The following is a 16,022-nucleotide window of genomic DNA, read 5'->3' as shown; positions in this document are numbered from 1 at the left end:
GATGAATTCATTATTTTATCACAATTAAAAACCTTAAAAAATAAACGAGTCCTTCAAAATACATGACTTTAGATTTTTTTGTTCAGAAAAAAGTATAAAATTATATAAAAATACATGTATGGTAATTCTATTGACTATTTGGTGGAATAGGGTTATTATCTAAACGTAAGTCGTTGGTAATATACAAATACGACAGAAACGTTTTGTCGTATACGACAATTGATTTCATGACAGTTCATCATTACGACAGCAGATTTTTTCTCGACGGTATATTTTATTAATATTTTAAAGTATTCACATAGTGTACTGATTTTATGTACCATATTTTGTTAATTTATTTATGTTATTTACTGAATATTTAAACATGAACGTTGTAAAAAATTTTATTTATCCATTTTCTTCTTTTCTCAAATCTGTCAAGTTTCACAATACATTATTGCATAGTCTTCAAGAACCTTACTTTTGGAAATGTATACTACATCTGGTTTCCTGAATACGACATTGGTTCCTCAGTAAGTCAGTAAGTCACTCTCGTTCTATTGAACCAATCTCTGAGGCACGATACTCCTCTAAAAGGCAATATAACTAAATATAATTTAAACATGACTCAGTTTCTTAAATCAGATCAATTTGATTCAACTGATTAACATAAAGAAATAGGCAGTTTTAATTATATTTAGTTACCACTGCATTTAGTACAACCCACTCAAAATGTGCCTTAACCCCTTGTATGTGCGCAGATTTACGCGAGACACAATGGATATTCTATTGTTCTCTAATTAGCGGCATTCAAGAGGTTAAAAGTTATCCAAACTCAACAACAAAAAAATTTACACAGAAAATTCCAGAAACGGAACTCACACGCAATAGAGAAGCACTCAAAGTCTTATCGATAATCGATATTCACTTCAATCGATGCTATGACAGCGTAGTAGCATGGGATATCCAGTCTACCGTGTGAGCCACTCGATGGTAGATCCCAGGCTGGCCTCTGCTGGCACAGGAGTAGCCTGCGGAGACCACGCCGATGAGGTACCAGCGGCCTGACCTCTCCAGCATCAGGGGCCCCCCACTGTCGCCTTGGCAGGAGTCCTTGCCGCCGCCTCGGTAGCCAGCGCAAAGCATTTCAGGGTATATTACCACGTTTATACCTGGAATTTAAAGGATATTTTTTATGAATTGGTGGAAACTTGAATGGTTTTAACATTGTATATTTCACGGTTTCTCGGTAAAAAGCTCATGATTTAGTGAGACCACATAATATAAGCATACTACTATAGTTCTCGATATTTCTTGCAATGAATCTAAAATGCAAATTTTACCAAATTCTAAAGCATAATCATAACATACGCCAAAACTGAAGAACTATGTCAATAAGTGTCAATTCCTTGCAAATGCGCATATCTCTACAATGTACCTCCAATCGGGTACAGGTACAAAGTCTGGTGCACCTGTATAAGGCTCTCTTCTGATATTTTCCTCCACTTGATTTATTTTACAGTTCACCAGAAGTCGGAATACCCGTCTAACCAAGGGGTATAGTGGTTGAGGAGATCACATAGATAGATCAGGACTTGCTTAGTTTTTTTCTTAACCCGAACTGTCCCACTGCAGGGCAAAGGCCTCCCCATTTTGTCTCCAAGTCTTCAATCCTTTGATTGTTCTCACCAAACAGGATTGTAGGCGCCAATTCTTTTTTCATTTCAGCCTATAACATTCCTCTACTTGGCAAGGGCTTCAATTATTGACAAGAGATATTAACTATACATACCATTAGCCCGATGCCACCTCTCGCAGACCCTATTATCCAGTACCGGCACATCCACCGCCTGCAGGGTGCGCGGGCGCAGCCGTGAGCCGGGGCTCAGCGCGCCCCACCCGGCCGCCCAGCCGTACTGCCCCAGGAAGTCGGAACCGCGTTCCGGTAAGCAGATTGGGGCTGGAAATAGAGAAAGGAGGATTTGAATATTTTGGGTAATGAAGAGAAGTGTAGGAGAAGTAGATAAGGAGGTCAGAAACAAACTATCGAAAAAAAAACATTCTTTAAAAGGTCCTAGTTGCTCCTTAGAAAAACATATCATTAAATGCAGCTGCTGTAAACGGGGTCTTGACCTCGATTCCCGGATTGAAATCGAGTCGAAAGAATTTTTCACAAAGGTAGCCCGGTGTATAAAAGTTGGCGATGATATACGGTGGATCTGAGAGCACGTAAATGGCACTACAGTATCGAAGTTAATGATGATACACCGTGCCTCGGAGAGCATGTCGATCTTATACTACGCCTGATCTCTCTCCGGTCGTGTCGGATTGCCGTCGCATGAGAGTCGCTATGAGAGTGAAGGAATAGACAGAACATCTGTGCCTCTGTCTGATATCATCAGAGAGTAGGCGCTGCGGCCGACAATCGGCTTGGGCACCATCAGGGTGGATTTAAAATATAAATAAAAACTACATCATCATCAATTTATAGCTTATTTGCTCATAAACAAATCACCATACTCACCTATATGCGGCATATAATGCACATTGCGATCCAACGTCAGCACAGCCACGTCAAACCGATCTGCCTGAGGCGTGAACTTGAAGAGAGGATGCACTTTTATAGTCCTCACGCCAAAAGTGTAAGCCGGCAAAGGTTCTGCAGCAGAGTTGATGACATAGTCTCCTAATGTGACGCGTACGTGGCGTGGCTGCGCGCGCGCAACGCAATGACCGGCTGTCACCACGTGGCGACGGGATATCAGCGAACCTCCGCATCTGAAATGTTTGAATATTTGGTTAAGTTTGGCTGTTGGTTGGTTTGTGAATTTTGTCAGGATAATGTAGAAAAACTGGTAACTTCTTGTCAGAAGAATTGAGAGCTTCTTCATTTTTGTGAAGTTGGTTAAAAAATTAATATGAAGAACACCTTCGAAATTCAAGATTTTAATAAAAACTTTTATACTGAATTGGAACGTAAATGGTTGTGGAGCATTATAAACCACATTCACTTAATAAGTCCTCAATAAATGGACAGTTAATACTGGAAGCCGATTTCAAAATGGACCAGTAGTCCTGAGCTTAATAACGTTATAAGGAACTACTAGGAACATTAGATGCCAAAAATCTCCCCCAAAGTGCATGAAATCGCTACAAAGACTACAAACACTACAAAGACTACAAAAAACAGTTACCTACAGTAAAATAACTATAATTAAATCTAACCAGTGAGTAACATTATGATAGATGAAACGTGTTTTCTTCACCCGTGCCTTTTCCATACTGGCAGCGATGTAAAAACCTACTAAAATTAAATTTATCAACACTATAATTAAACAACAACACTTTTTAAAACCCATTTTTTTATGAAAGAAACATTCACGTGAACATCTACTTTAGTTTATTTTAAATTATTGCAACATAATTATTCACTTTTAACCTACAAACTTGTATGACAAATGTTATCTGCCAAAATTACAGACAGACAATAATTTTTGTACGTCACAAAAAAAATATAAAGCTAACCATTTACAAACAGGGGCCCGATTCTCCTAAGTTAATCATGTCAAAATCGAATAGAAATCGAATCGCAATATGATCGCAATAGCAGTTTTAACCATATCGGGCATTCTGCTACTAATATAAGACCAATCGTATTCCAACGACATTCGATTGGTTTGCGATTGGTCTGCTATTTTGGTGATTTTGGTATATACGGTAGTTTGCTCTACAATCAATTTGCAATAGTTAATCATTTGCAGACACAATGATTCTTTATTGAATGACAGAAAAGGATAAAAACGTTTATTTCAAAGAAAAAATAGCGGAATGCCACATACGTTTCAATCGTAATCGAGTCGGGATTGGATCGTGAATCGTATGTTGCTTAAGTAAAATTAGGAGAATCGGGTCCCTGATCTTTTATGAAAAGTCACATGAATTACCAAAGTATTAAAAGTATCATGATCTCCCGAGCCCAACTATGTTGGGGTCGGCTTCCAGTCTAACCAGATGCAGCTGATACGAGTACCAGTGATTTACAAGGAGCGACTGCCTATCTGACCTCCTCAACCCAGTTACCCGGGCATACACCTTGATAAGACTGGTGTCGGGCTCACTTAATTTAATTTGAAGTATACCAAAATAAAACACATTCCAAAGCGGAATTCAAAATTAAGGCTATGTTTTTGATGAAATATAATTTATAATCACATGAAGAAACATGCAAAGCATAGCATGCTTCGATACTCGAAATAATCAGAAATCACTTACCTCACCTATTTTGTAAAAAAGTTAACAAATAAAATAAATGTTAATTGTAAATATTAGCAATAAAAAACCTTTTTCATTTGAACAAGAAGAGGAATGTGCGAAAAAGTCGGTGAAAAAAAAAATAAAAAAACTAAACGAAAGATATTTTCTACTGCGAAGCTACAAAGAATGGAAGAAAAGTTTTATATAAGAACGTAATTATACAAAATGTCTTTCGAATTTCTAAAATACTTGAAAAAAGCTGTTTTAAAAATTCGAAATATTAAGAAAAGTAAAAATATATTACACTAAAACCTCATGACACCTAAGTACAGAAGACATATTTAGGTTACGTTTCGTCACAAATTAAACACATTTAAGTTCACTTTTAAGACCCAATAAATCAATTTTACACATACATTTATGTCATACTAATTAAATTGCACATTCTTAGAAACATTAAATACGAATAAAAATAAAAATATTATTTTATGGGTTGTTTCTACGACAACATCCCAAAACAAGCATGCTCATGCTACATCTTCACATGCCCGTGAAGTCTTGACCCATAACGTAACATAAACATGTTATAAAACCCACTACAGAATTAGAAGTAGGAGTTGCTGGACATCATGCTATCTCTTTCGCACATTTACCTCTCTATCCAACACTGCTTCCAACCAATAAGCTCGAAAATCGACATTAACATGTTGCATCTGGAAAATTAATTATTAATTCAGGTTAATACATTAATTTATTAATTTTAATTAATATGTTAAATTAGTTATTTTGTGGTTTTGAGTGGAAATAATAAATTATGTAATACAATTTAAATATTTATAAGAAGTGTAGGCCTCATTTCTTGTACGCATTAAAATTTTAAATATTAATTTATACATATACCTTTTAATAATCTTTTTATACATATTTATTTCCTGAGCTCTGAGAAGGAATTCAAGATTTTTTAAATATTAGAAAAAAAAACATAAATGAAAAAAAAATGCTACAGTTTCATGTAGAAATTATTATTTCCACTCATAATTAATGGTAGTTATTTACATAGCTAAGAAATATTTAATTCACGCAAATATTTTGTCGTATCATGAATGGTTTTACATAAAGATATTTTACATCAAACCTTTTTCGTCAACGTCTTTTAAAACGATCTAAAAAGGTTGCATATAAAAATATTGCATTATTACTTGGAAAAGTAGTTGGGAAACTGTTTCCCATTTTTTTATATTATTATTTTACTTTTATAACCAGTAATGCAAGCCAATAACATATTTTATTGAACATAGTTGCGTGAACCAAATATTAACGAAGTAATATTTCGAAACGATTAATAATTTAGTATTTTTTTAGTTTATTAGTGCGTTAATATACAAATGGATAATCATGTAAAAATATATAATAAATACTGTGCAGGTTTCTGTGCTTTTTAACTAAAATAATACACAAAACAACTGTGACAATATAGTGTGATATATAATATACAAAGCTTCGTAAGTATAGCACAAGGGGTAATTTTAATGGCTGCGGGATTGCTCGCGCGAGTTACCGCGGTCCTGGTACACAAAGAGCTTCAGAAGGAACATGGCGGGTTTTAGTCAGTAAGAGTCTGACACTCCCTCACGCTGCACCCACAGCGGGAGGGGTCATTTGATGATTTCCCACCAAAAGACGGGTTATTCAAAGGAATCTAATTGTATATAACTCTTTGGAGAAAAGGTTCAAATGGAAGGAATATAAGGAAAACGAGGCATAGTGAATGATACATGTTCCGAGAAAAGTACGTTCGGATTCGATGTCTGGTTCCAGGTCAGACTACCAATACAGCTTTTCTAAGTTACATATTTTGAACTTTATAATTATATCTTGGACACCAATGATTGAGTAAAGGTAAAAAAAAAATCTTGAGGAGACATAGACTTTAAAGGCTGAAATCACCAACACGCCTTAAACGAGCGTGGTGATTAACGCTCATTCTTTCGCGATACGAGAAGAGGCTGATGATGATTTTGATCATATTATGTAGGTAGAATACTGAGGATTATGGGAACTTAATATTCAAATAGGAACAGGTTCCTTTAGGTCAGGATTAAGCTTAAGCAAAATTCGACCATAAAGTGTATGCAACAGGGTACAGAACTGTATAACCTTGAGGATCCTATCCTGATGTAGGCTTGCCAGGGGAAGGTCCCGAAGCCCGCGTCATCGCCGCCGACGATACGCCGCTGTGCCGTTTGCTTGCTTACTGCTATGCCACAGCCTGGAAGCAAAAGAAATAGAGAATGTTAAAATGTGTTTTTGATGTGAGAATAGTGGTGAATTTGAAGAACATTGCGGTTTGAATATGGGTCAGTTGTTTATAGATTACTAGCTTTTGCCCGCGACTTCGTTCGCGTAGAATAGTGACTTCCGGCAGATTTTTCACCGCTATGGGTGCAGTTTATATTTTTTTGTAATAAAAACTATCCTATGTCCTTTCTTAAGTTCCAAACTATGTCTGTACCAAATTTCACACAAATCGGTTCAGTAGTTTAGGCGTGAAGAAAAGATAGACAGACAGACAGACAGTCAGAATTACTTTCACATTTTCAATATTAGTTAGGATTAGGATTGATGGATACTAAGAGCCACGCTAAGTACAATGAAGTCTTATGCTGCTGGATTGTTTAAAAGTTTACATGGCTTTGGAACGCAAAGGGTTCGAGGAAATTGGTTTTGGTCCGGGTCTGACATTCCTTTCCACCTTCAGCGATAGAGCTTATCAGATTGTTAATCAGCTACCAAATAAAAGACTATGTCGTTGTTTGGCATTGATAACGATAAGCTTTTCACTTCAGCGTATTTATATCGGAGTAAACATAATGAGAGAATTCTGTTTTTAGTAGTAAGGTGTCCGTCAAATAACTTTGCCCTTCTGAAAAACATTCAACGTGTTTTGTTGTGAAGTTCCTATTAGTAGCAAACTTCAAGGGAAGTTATTAAATGTGAACTGTATCGTGTGAAGTTAGCTGATTGCCCGTTCAATACATTTCTGTAGTATACATCAAAATAATGAGCGCTAATCACCTATATTCAGCTAAAATCGTCGGCCGTAGCGTAATTATTTAACGTTCACTTTTCAACAATGGTTTAAAACTTTAACTAGAACCAGTGTTCTTCATCGCCCAAGGTTCATTATACTTGCAATTTTCGCAATAAACTCGTAAATTAGATAATAATCGTTAACTGCTTACTCTAATGAAGTTCCGAATGTTGGTTTCGGGTAATTAAAAGTGTATTTTGCTATATAATTTATGTGCAAAATTCATAAATCATTTGTCCAGCCTTTTCCCAACTATGTTGAGGTTGGCTTCCAGTCTAACTGGATGCAGCTGTGTACCAGTGTTTTACAAGGAGTGACTGCCTGTCTGATCTCCTCAAACGAGTTAGCCGGATAACCCGATACCCCTTGTCTGATACCCTTGTTTGTTGTTGTACCCGATACTGGTTGTCAGACTTTCTGACTCCTGAATACCCGTAACGACTGCAAAGATGTACAAATGACAGACGGGATATTTAATAAAGGAATTGAGACAGTTTTTTTCCATAGGCATATGAACGTCGAAATTAAGAACCCTACATAAAATAGAACAAAAAAAAATGTTCAGATTTTTACGTCATACCTGGATACGTCCAATTGTCAGCTTTAAAAACGATTATTCCTTTCGACTTCTTTTTTTTAGGTTTCTTCTTTTCATCAGAAAAGGACACCAATAGACATACAATTAACAGCATGAAAATTATTTTCATTTTAGAGTTTATGTCACACACATTTTTTCCTTTTAAAATAAATTATAACTTATATTTAAAAACTCATTAAAATTATTGTTCAAATAGATTAATTACAGTTAACACTTTACTTAATAAAACACATTTTACATTATTTTTCGAAATAGTGTAAAAAATGACACATTATTTATATCTATTTCACTTCAGTATTATACTTAAATAAATATTGAAATCACCAAAAACTATAAATTTACCAAACTGCATAATTTAATTGACCTTAAAATTGCATCACTCTTTTGTTTATAGTTTTTTTTTTTATATCATATTTGGTTCAATTTTTAACGGACAGTTACTGCGTGTAACGCTTTGTAACAATATGTACGGACTGAAGTATGAAATTGTTGGTTTACATAACGTGAGTACATAAACGTTTCCTAGGACTTTCCGTGTAGGAAACGATATTTGCCTGACCGAGTGAGTTTATGAAGGAAATATGGCTGTTTGAATATTTTTACATAATGTTTTTGCAAGGCAGATTTATTATGCTTAATGTTTGACTTGTTATTATAATTTTGTACGTCTCTATCAGACCACAGGATTATAGAATACAGGATTTTTGTAACGCGAACGTGGGGCCGAAGCACAGAAGCCCTTTTGAGACAACTGTAATGAAATGGTGACACATAGGTAACCGACGATTATCACTTGACTGTATACATTCTATAAATTTACCCACGGAGAAGCCCTGGTTTCTGCTAAACTATTGTTAACTATGGAATGGAAATAGGATACTTCAGCTATAGTATTATCATTTTTAGAAGCGTTTTTAATATCCCTCTGTAAAGAAATAAACCGGCACCTTTTCGCGAAGGATTTCAGGAAGCTTTGCGGGACATTACAGTGAAAAAATTACTATCAAAAAACAAAAAAAGACTTCAATAGTACCTATATCCTTAGCCTTTTTCTATGTTTGAAAATAGTACGCATAGTGTGATAACAGCATCTAAATCGGTCAATAAGGAAATAATCGCGTACAAACATACATACAAGTCAAACTGAAAACCTCCTTTTTTTTAAGTAGGTTAACAACAATTCTGGCAACACTAAACAAATAAATTATCAACAATATTGCCATACCAATAAAATAAAACAATAAACCTCAATGATCAGTGAAAGTATTAAATGATGATATGATAATATAACATGTGACATACATAACATTATGAATAGGTTACGTTACGAAAAATAGTGACTTGCAATGTTTAAACTATAATAAACATCATATGACTGTCACATTTGACGTTTGACATATTTGAATTTGACATTTGCGTCAAACAATTACATTTTAATTGAATAGATAGGCTCGTTGTAACATTTAAGTACAACTTTTAATATCGCAAAGTCATACATTTGTTCATCTGAACTTCTAAATTAGCTGTTATTTGAACATCTTTGGCAGTCGTCACGGGTAGTCGTAAGGCACTAAATCTGACAACCAGTCTTACCTAGGGATATTAGGTTACCCGGGTTGAGGAGGTCGGATAGAGCAGTCGCTAGAAACTCGCAATCGCAAACCTTATTAGCAGTGACTGAACCAATGAGGCGGTAAACATAAAGTTAACTACTTCCTAACCGCAGTTAAATTAGAACCGCGGTCGCGAAAGTTCAAGTTGATGTCATATCACAGTCACGTTTTCTGTGAGTTTAATATGCAGTATTTTATCCTAGTCTGGGTGTAGTTTCCTGGAGACCCGAGTGACACCACGTGAAATAGCTAGTATTTATCTATACTAATACAACGAGGATGTAGGAGGATATTTTTTGTTTCTTCCAAGGCTCCGAAACTACTGAAATTATTTGAATAATTCTTTCACTCAAGGAAAGCTACATTCTTCCCGGGTAACATAGGCTATATTTCATCCCGGTAGTAGTTTCCATGGGGCGCGGGTGAAACCGAAGGAAATCGGCTTGTATTATATACCCGTGCAGAGTCGTGGCGAGTTGCTGTAGAGTTTGTGTGCTGAAAGATGCGTAACTCAGGAACTACTGGTCCAATTTGAAAAATTCTTTGAGTGTTAGATAGCCTACGTATCGATGAACGCTACAGTTTCACTCGCAGTTTAGTTGCAAACCGCCATTGAGTTTTGCTGAGTCAAAATCAAGTACAACTTACAAATATTTTTGTTTTGCAATCCATCCGATTTCGCAAAACCTCGTGCTCTTTACAATTCAAAGTCGAGGTGACAATGTCAGGAAATAAAATCTAAATAAGTTTGTAACCGCAGTACCTCAGTTCACCGCAAAACGAAAGTTCAACATGATACCCAGTTAATACGACGATCATGTTCTGACATTTCTATTTACCTAAGAACGTTTATTTGACATGAACACCACCCGCGTCCCTTGGGAACTACTTCGCTCATCTGGATAAAAAAGCTTATATCCTCGTCAAGTATGAGTTTGTGGGTTCGATCCCTGGTCAGACAAGTACCAATGCCACTTTTCTAAGTTTGTGTTTACTTACTAAGTGTATCTTGAAAACAAATGCCTGTGGTTCAGACGGCATGTTAAACTGTAGGTCCCCAGTCTTACCAAGGGTTATTGGGTTGCCCGGGTAACTGGGTTGAGGAGGTCAGATAGGCAGTCACTTCCTCTATAACACTGGTACTCAGCTGCCTCTGGTTAAACTGGAAGCCTACCCCAACATAGAATAGAAAAAATATTAGCTTAATGAAATTAAAAATGGCCACTAATAACACGGACCTTTAATAAGGGACACGGGGCCACCCATCCAAGGTGACACAGCTTAACCTCGCGAAACACATCAATTATACATTCTAACAGATCACCATACAATACCTACTCAATGTTCGTATCATAGCATTGTGCCCAATGCTTGTCTACCGTGTAATGGAACGTTATCGCAAGCGTAACATCCTGAGAAGCCTTCAATTTTACCCAATATTGCAAAAGGAGTAACAACAAGTTGTAATCTTGGCTGTATGCTGTTTGAAAAATGACGAATTAAATATGTGTAATGTCAACTGTCAAGATGAGGCTGAATTGCTCGTTTCCTTTGCTTTGTCAACTGTCATTGTCATATTTGACATAAAGTATAGAGGAAGTTAGGATTTCGCAAAACGTGTAATAATAATAAATATGAAGACACAAAATTGTTGATAATTTTACTATCGTTAACACGCAACGCAATTCATATTATTATATTATTTGTTTGTTATTAGCTGTTTCTTGTGTTTCCACCCGCATTCCAAGGCAACTAATTCCCGAATCGGGACACACAAGTAACTTCGTATGTCTGTCTGTCTTTCTAGCTTTCACTCCAAAACTACAATACCAATTGAAATGTTTAATACATAGATAGTCTAGCGTCTAAGAAATGTCAAAGGCTACTTTTATCCGCATTCGGGGAGTAGTTTCTTCTTTAAGCTTCATAATCAATTATGATTATTACCGCATACACAATGTTTTCATACACAGAAGTTATGTACTTATGTTATGTAAGTTATGTACAAAGATGAGCTTAACACAGACTTGGTTTAATCATCTTGGCAGATAATTATATAAATATCCACATAACCATAACTTAGGTACATAACACGTTAATATAAAGGCAGATTACATACCATAAAATCACAATAAACAAAACTTTCAATAACCTTAAGGATGCAAATTGCATTTAATACAATATAAATAAAATATTTTCGAATCTCCGCTCACGCAACGTTCTTGCATAATACAAGATCCGCATTGTAAACGAATGAATTGGTTTAAAAACAACTATCGTTTGGACAAAGGAAATTAATATTGTTGGGCAGTAAAATACGTCTAAATTGGAGAGAAATTCTTTGCTAATAATATTAATTTTGAATGTTTGTTTCTATTATTTTGATGGGCAGAACTGATAATACCTACAGTATAGAGTTACAAAACTCGGAAACAGTTTCATCCCTCTACTGGATTTTGAAGTGCTAATAAAGTGTGATAATAAACATAAAGGATAATATATTGTATAATATCCAACTAGCTGTTTCTCACCCGCGCTCCGAGCTAACTTCTTCCCATCATCATCTTCCGAGCCTTTTCCCAACTATGTTGGGGTCGGCTTCCAGTCTAATGGGATGCAGCTAAGTACCAGTGCTTTACAAGGAGCGACTGCCCTATCTGACCTCCTCAACCCAGTTAAGCTAATTTCTTCTCGTACCCGCATAAAGTATTAAATAGTATTTCATGGGAGGTTTGTGCATTTTCCAACAGTGAAAAAGTTTCTTAAATCAAATAAGTAATTTCGAAGCATTTAGCGTACTAATGAAATAAACAAAAATCCTGTTTATTTCATTTGTACTTAGTAACTTCGACGCCTAAAACCGAACTAACAATTTTATATTCGTTTTAATCTTTTTATATTAATCTGCAGATTTTTTATTATAAAAGGTAACTTTAAGTTTGTAAATATCGTTTCTATATAAAAAAATTAAGCTGATAAATATTGCACCAACAAAACTTTTTCTAGCGCCCTATTTAAATTCGCCGTTCCCAATCCGGCACCCTTTGTAACAACCTAACGAACTTTTAACCTCCTTCTAAGGCCACCAACACTTAACAAAGGCACACTTAAACTTAAAATCAACACTTAAATTGTTTACAAACGTGAGGCGACTTAAATAATAAGTTAAGTAACCCATGCCTACATGTTATGACAGCGAGAAAGCTGACCGATTGACCAACTTAACCTAAGTTACGTCGACTGACGTAACTTGGAGCCAACTTAACTGGAATTTCCTGTGGGTTTCCGTATTTTTGGCGCCAGCTTTTGATTATTAAATTATCATGTTGTTGGGGTCGGACATGTTTATATAACACACTTTTTTTTAATGTTGTTTATTTAAACAAACATCTTTACTCTATTTGAGTAGGCACTTCTATAGAAAAACAATCTTGGTATGATTTTTTATTTAAAAACTTAGTTTAAAAATAACATGCGGGCTAAAACCAATGTAAATACAATTACTTAATGAATTGAAAATATATTTTTGAGCTTTTACGCCAAAACTACTGAAACGATTTAAATGAAACTTGACACACAGATAGCCTTGAACCTGAAAAAGGACATATTTATGTAGGTTGCCTTTTATTTAGGTACGTTCTACACATAATCATCCTTAGTTTAGCTATTTTACCGTGAAAGAGTGACAAACAAACCAACATAGGTACACATTTATAGATATTAGTTTGGATATGTAAGTGTAATAACATAGTAAATTATATGTACCCAGGAAAAAGTTTTAACAATGTCGAGTATATAACAAGGGCAATATTTTTGGGCTCGATAACAATATTATGTAAATAGGCACACAGATGTTATATATAGCTAATAATAATTCTTGAAGTCTGTATGATGTTTGTAAACGCTTATTTTTATGTTTTTGTATTGTTCCTTAAATATGTTTTTTTTTTTTAATTTATAGGTACGCACAATGAATTAAAATCAAAGCTCTTTAATCTTTAATCCTTAGTCATATTGTAAAAATATTAATAAATGTTTGTATGGCTTTTAATCTGAAACGGATGAATTACTGTTGATGAAATTTCGTGAGGATAAATGTGACCCAGAAGACAGCTACAGACTTTTTCAGTATTTGACGTGGTTCCCCATTTCAATTCCTTTCCCCATGATTTCCTATCCATATTCTATTTTAAGAAAATAAAATATAGTACATGCCAATACATTGTCTGCAATCAAGTCTAGTGCATATTTTTTCAAATTAATCATGGCATAATTAATAATTACACATAAAAAAATTCAAGGTCTCATTAAATCAATACAAGTATTGAGTAGCATACATAACTCAAACAAGTATGTCACCTTACTTTGCTCATACAATACACACAATTTGTATGTACAGTAGACCGCACATCAGTGGTAACTGTCATGCACCTTAACTCAATAGTAATAAGTACGATTTTCCTATAAAACTGTTAACACTGACCTGAAGCTGGCTGTACGTCTGTTTGTCTGTTTGTTACGCAATCCTCCTCACGCGGTTACACACTTTTACTTACAAGATTGCTTTGTTGCTTTCTCGAAAACTGCTAAACTGAATTTGATTGCGTCCTTTTTAGTAATCTTTGTGGTATGACACATGATTTCGGTTTTACGGAAATGATTTTACTCTTTCGATCGATTATGATATGAGTCATATTTAATCTCTTTTAAAAAGTAGGTTAGATAGTTTTGCATGCTTAATTTACAACAAATAATCTTCTACATATTTATACCTATTACCCACCAACAATAATTTTAAGCTGAAGAGTCCCTTTGTTGAACATGCGAATCTCAGGAACTACTAGACCCATTTAAAAATTGTTGAATCTGTATACTAGTGAACATTATTCCAAGTCATCACATCAGTTGAATGTCTTTATCTCTATTTTTATTTATTAATACTGTATAGTTTTAGTTGTCTGTAATGATTAGGTATGTGTGAATAATGTGGTCGCCTGTACTTAATTGGGAGCGCACACTTCTCCTATACTGTCAAATGGCATAACTAATGTAGCTTTTATTTTTTTACCTCAAGAAACTCTGCACACAGCAAACTTTTAGTCGGTCGGTAGTTTGATTAGACTCATAATTACAACAATCAAGTATCAGACCAAATAATTTTGATGAAAAATAGGATAGAATTGATGAGGCTAACTCATGATCACCTTGAAAAGAAACTATCACTAGCAATCAGCAATTGGACCACCTAATCTGCGGACAGTTGACAACTGAAAAACTATCAACCAACAGTTTAATCTCCACTCTACAGTTATAAGTTCGAACTCAAATCCTCCACTACCTTTTATTCTCTCAATACAATCCTCTTTCAATGACATAATATACAATAGTTACTCAACTGATTATTATTCGATACGAGTTCACAAACATAGTTAGTAAGCCTCAAGTGGTTAAGAGGTGTGTGCAGTGAACATATGATCGCATTAAGGTTTAACCGACTTACTAAAGAGGAGGTACTTAATTTTATTAATTGATGAAGGCTATCTATTGGGATTATTTTTTTCTTTGGAAAGGGGGTGTTTGGTGAGACTAAGTTGAAATAAGTTGAGATCTGACAAGTAGTGTCATTAACTCTATACAGGAATGAATTTTAAGCAGTGCGCAAAAAGAAACTGGTGGTCCAGAATCGTTAACAGAACATATCTGCATCATCAGTAAAAAAAAAATTTTCATTCTTTTGTCCGCCCTAAAATCAGCAAAATATGGATACCAACTATTCTTACGCGCGCCGAGCGGAGCTCCGTCAGTAAACCGGTTTCACGTTGCCGCCGTGCATACTATGACGACTGTGACCGTACTATCGGTTACAAAATAAACATCTTTCGATATCAATAAACTTTCTTTTTTGTACTAAAACACTACAAAATAAAAATATACGTATCTATAAAACTTATTTAACTATAAGTTGACAAAGTTTGCGCACTGGATAAAATTCATTCCTGTATGTATGGTCGGTCTTGTGTTAATTGTCATATCGATAAGAGAATTTATACTGATTTTGGCCAAGATACTATTAAACAATAATTTAAAAAATGATGAATTCCCTTCCCTAAAACAGTTGAGGTTAAGTATACTATATGTACTTGTAGATTTGGATTGATCTATAAAGATCGAAGATAAAGATTTCTTTGGTCATTGTCTACACTCTACACTATTGAAGTAAAAACAAATAAATTCAAAGTACCTATGTAGGTATGTAGTCAAGTACGATCATCATTTTGAAACGGAATCTTATCACATAAATCTTACACCTACACAACCAAATAAAAGACATTTTATTACACTTCTACAGTTATTTAAACGGGACATTTAATTTTATTACCATGATTTTAAATTCCCATACACTACGGAGTCTTGGTGTTAAGCTTTTAGTAAATTATTGCGTTTTAATAGATTTTTTTTGGGTAAAGAAGTATCGGATTACCCGAAT

At 34.9% G+C, this 16,022-nt stretch overlaps 1 protein-coding gene across 1 annotated transcript in view; it reads right to left on the bottom strand.

The window, feature by feature from the left end:
* Positions 1 to 381: 381 nt before the first annotated feature.
* The window catches only part of LOC124643446, a 46,225-nt gene continuing 30,584 nt past the window's right edge, over positions 382 to 16,022 (bottom strand). Inside the window, exons 3-6 of the mRNA XM_047182434.1 lie at positions 6,391 to 6,502; positions 2,504 to 2,757; positions 1,772 to 1,939; positions 382 to 1,151 (exon numbers count right to left, since the gene is read on the bottom strand). Coding sequence (XP_047038390.1) covers positions 919 to 1,151; positions 1,772 to 1,939; positions 2,504 to 2,757; positions 6,391 to 6,502 — 767 coding nt within the window. The 3' untranslated portion in view covers positions 382 to 918. The remainder of the gene's footprint in view (positions 1,152 to 1,771; positions 1,940 to 2,503; positions 2,758 to 6,390; positions 6,503 to 16,022) is intronic.

This window comes from Helicoverpa zea, chromosome 27 (genome assembly GCF_022581195.2).
Source record: "Helicoverpa zea isolate HzStark_Cry1AcR chromosome 27, ilHelZeax1.1, whole genome shotgun sequence".
In the NCBI taxonomy this organism is placed as follows: Eukaryota; Metazoa; Arthropoda; class Insecta; order Lepidoptera; family Noctuidae; genus Helicoverpa; species Helicoverpa zea.
The sequence above is the reverse complement of the archived record's forward strand: the minus strand, read 5'-3'. Positions and strand labels throughout refer to the sequence as shown.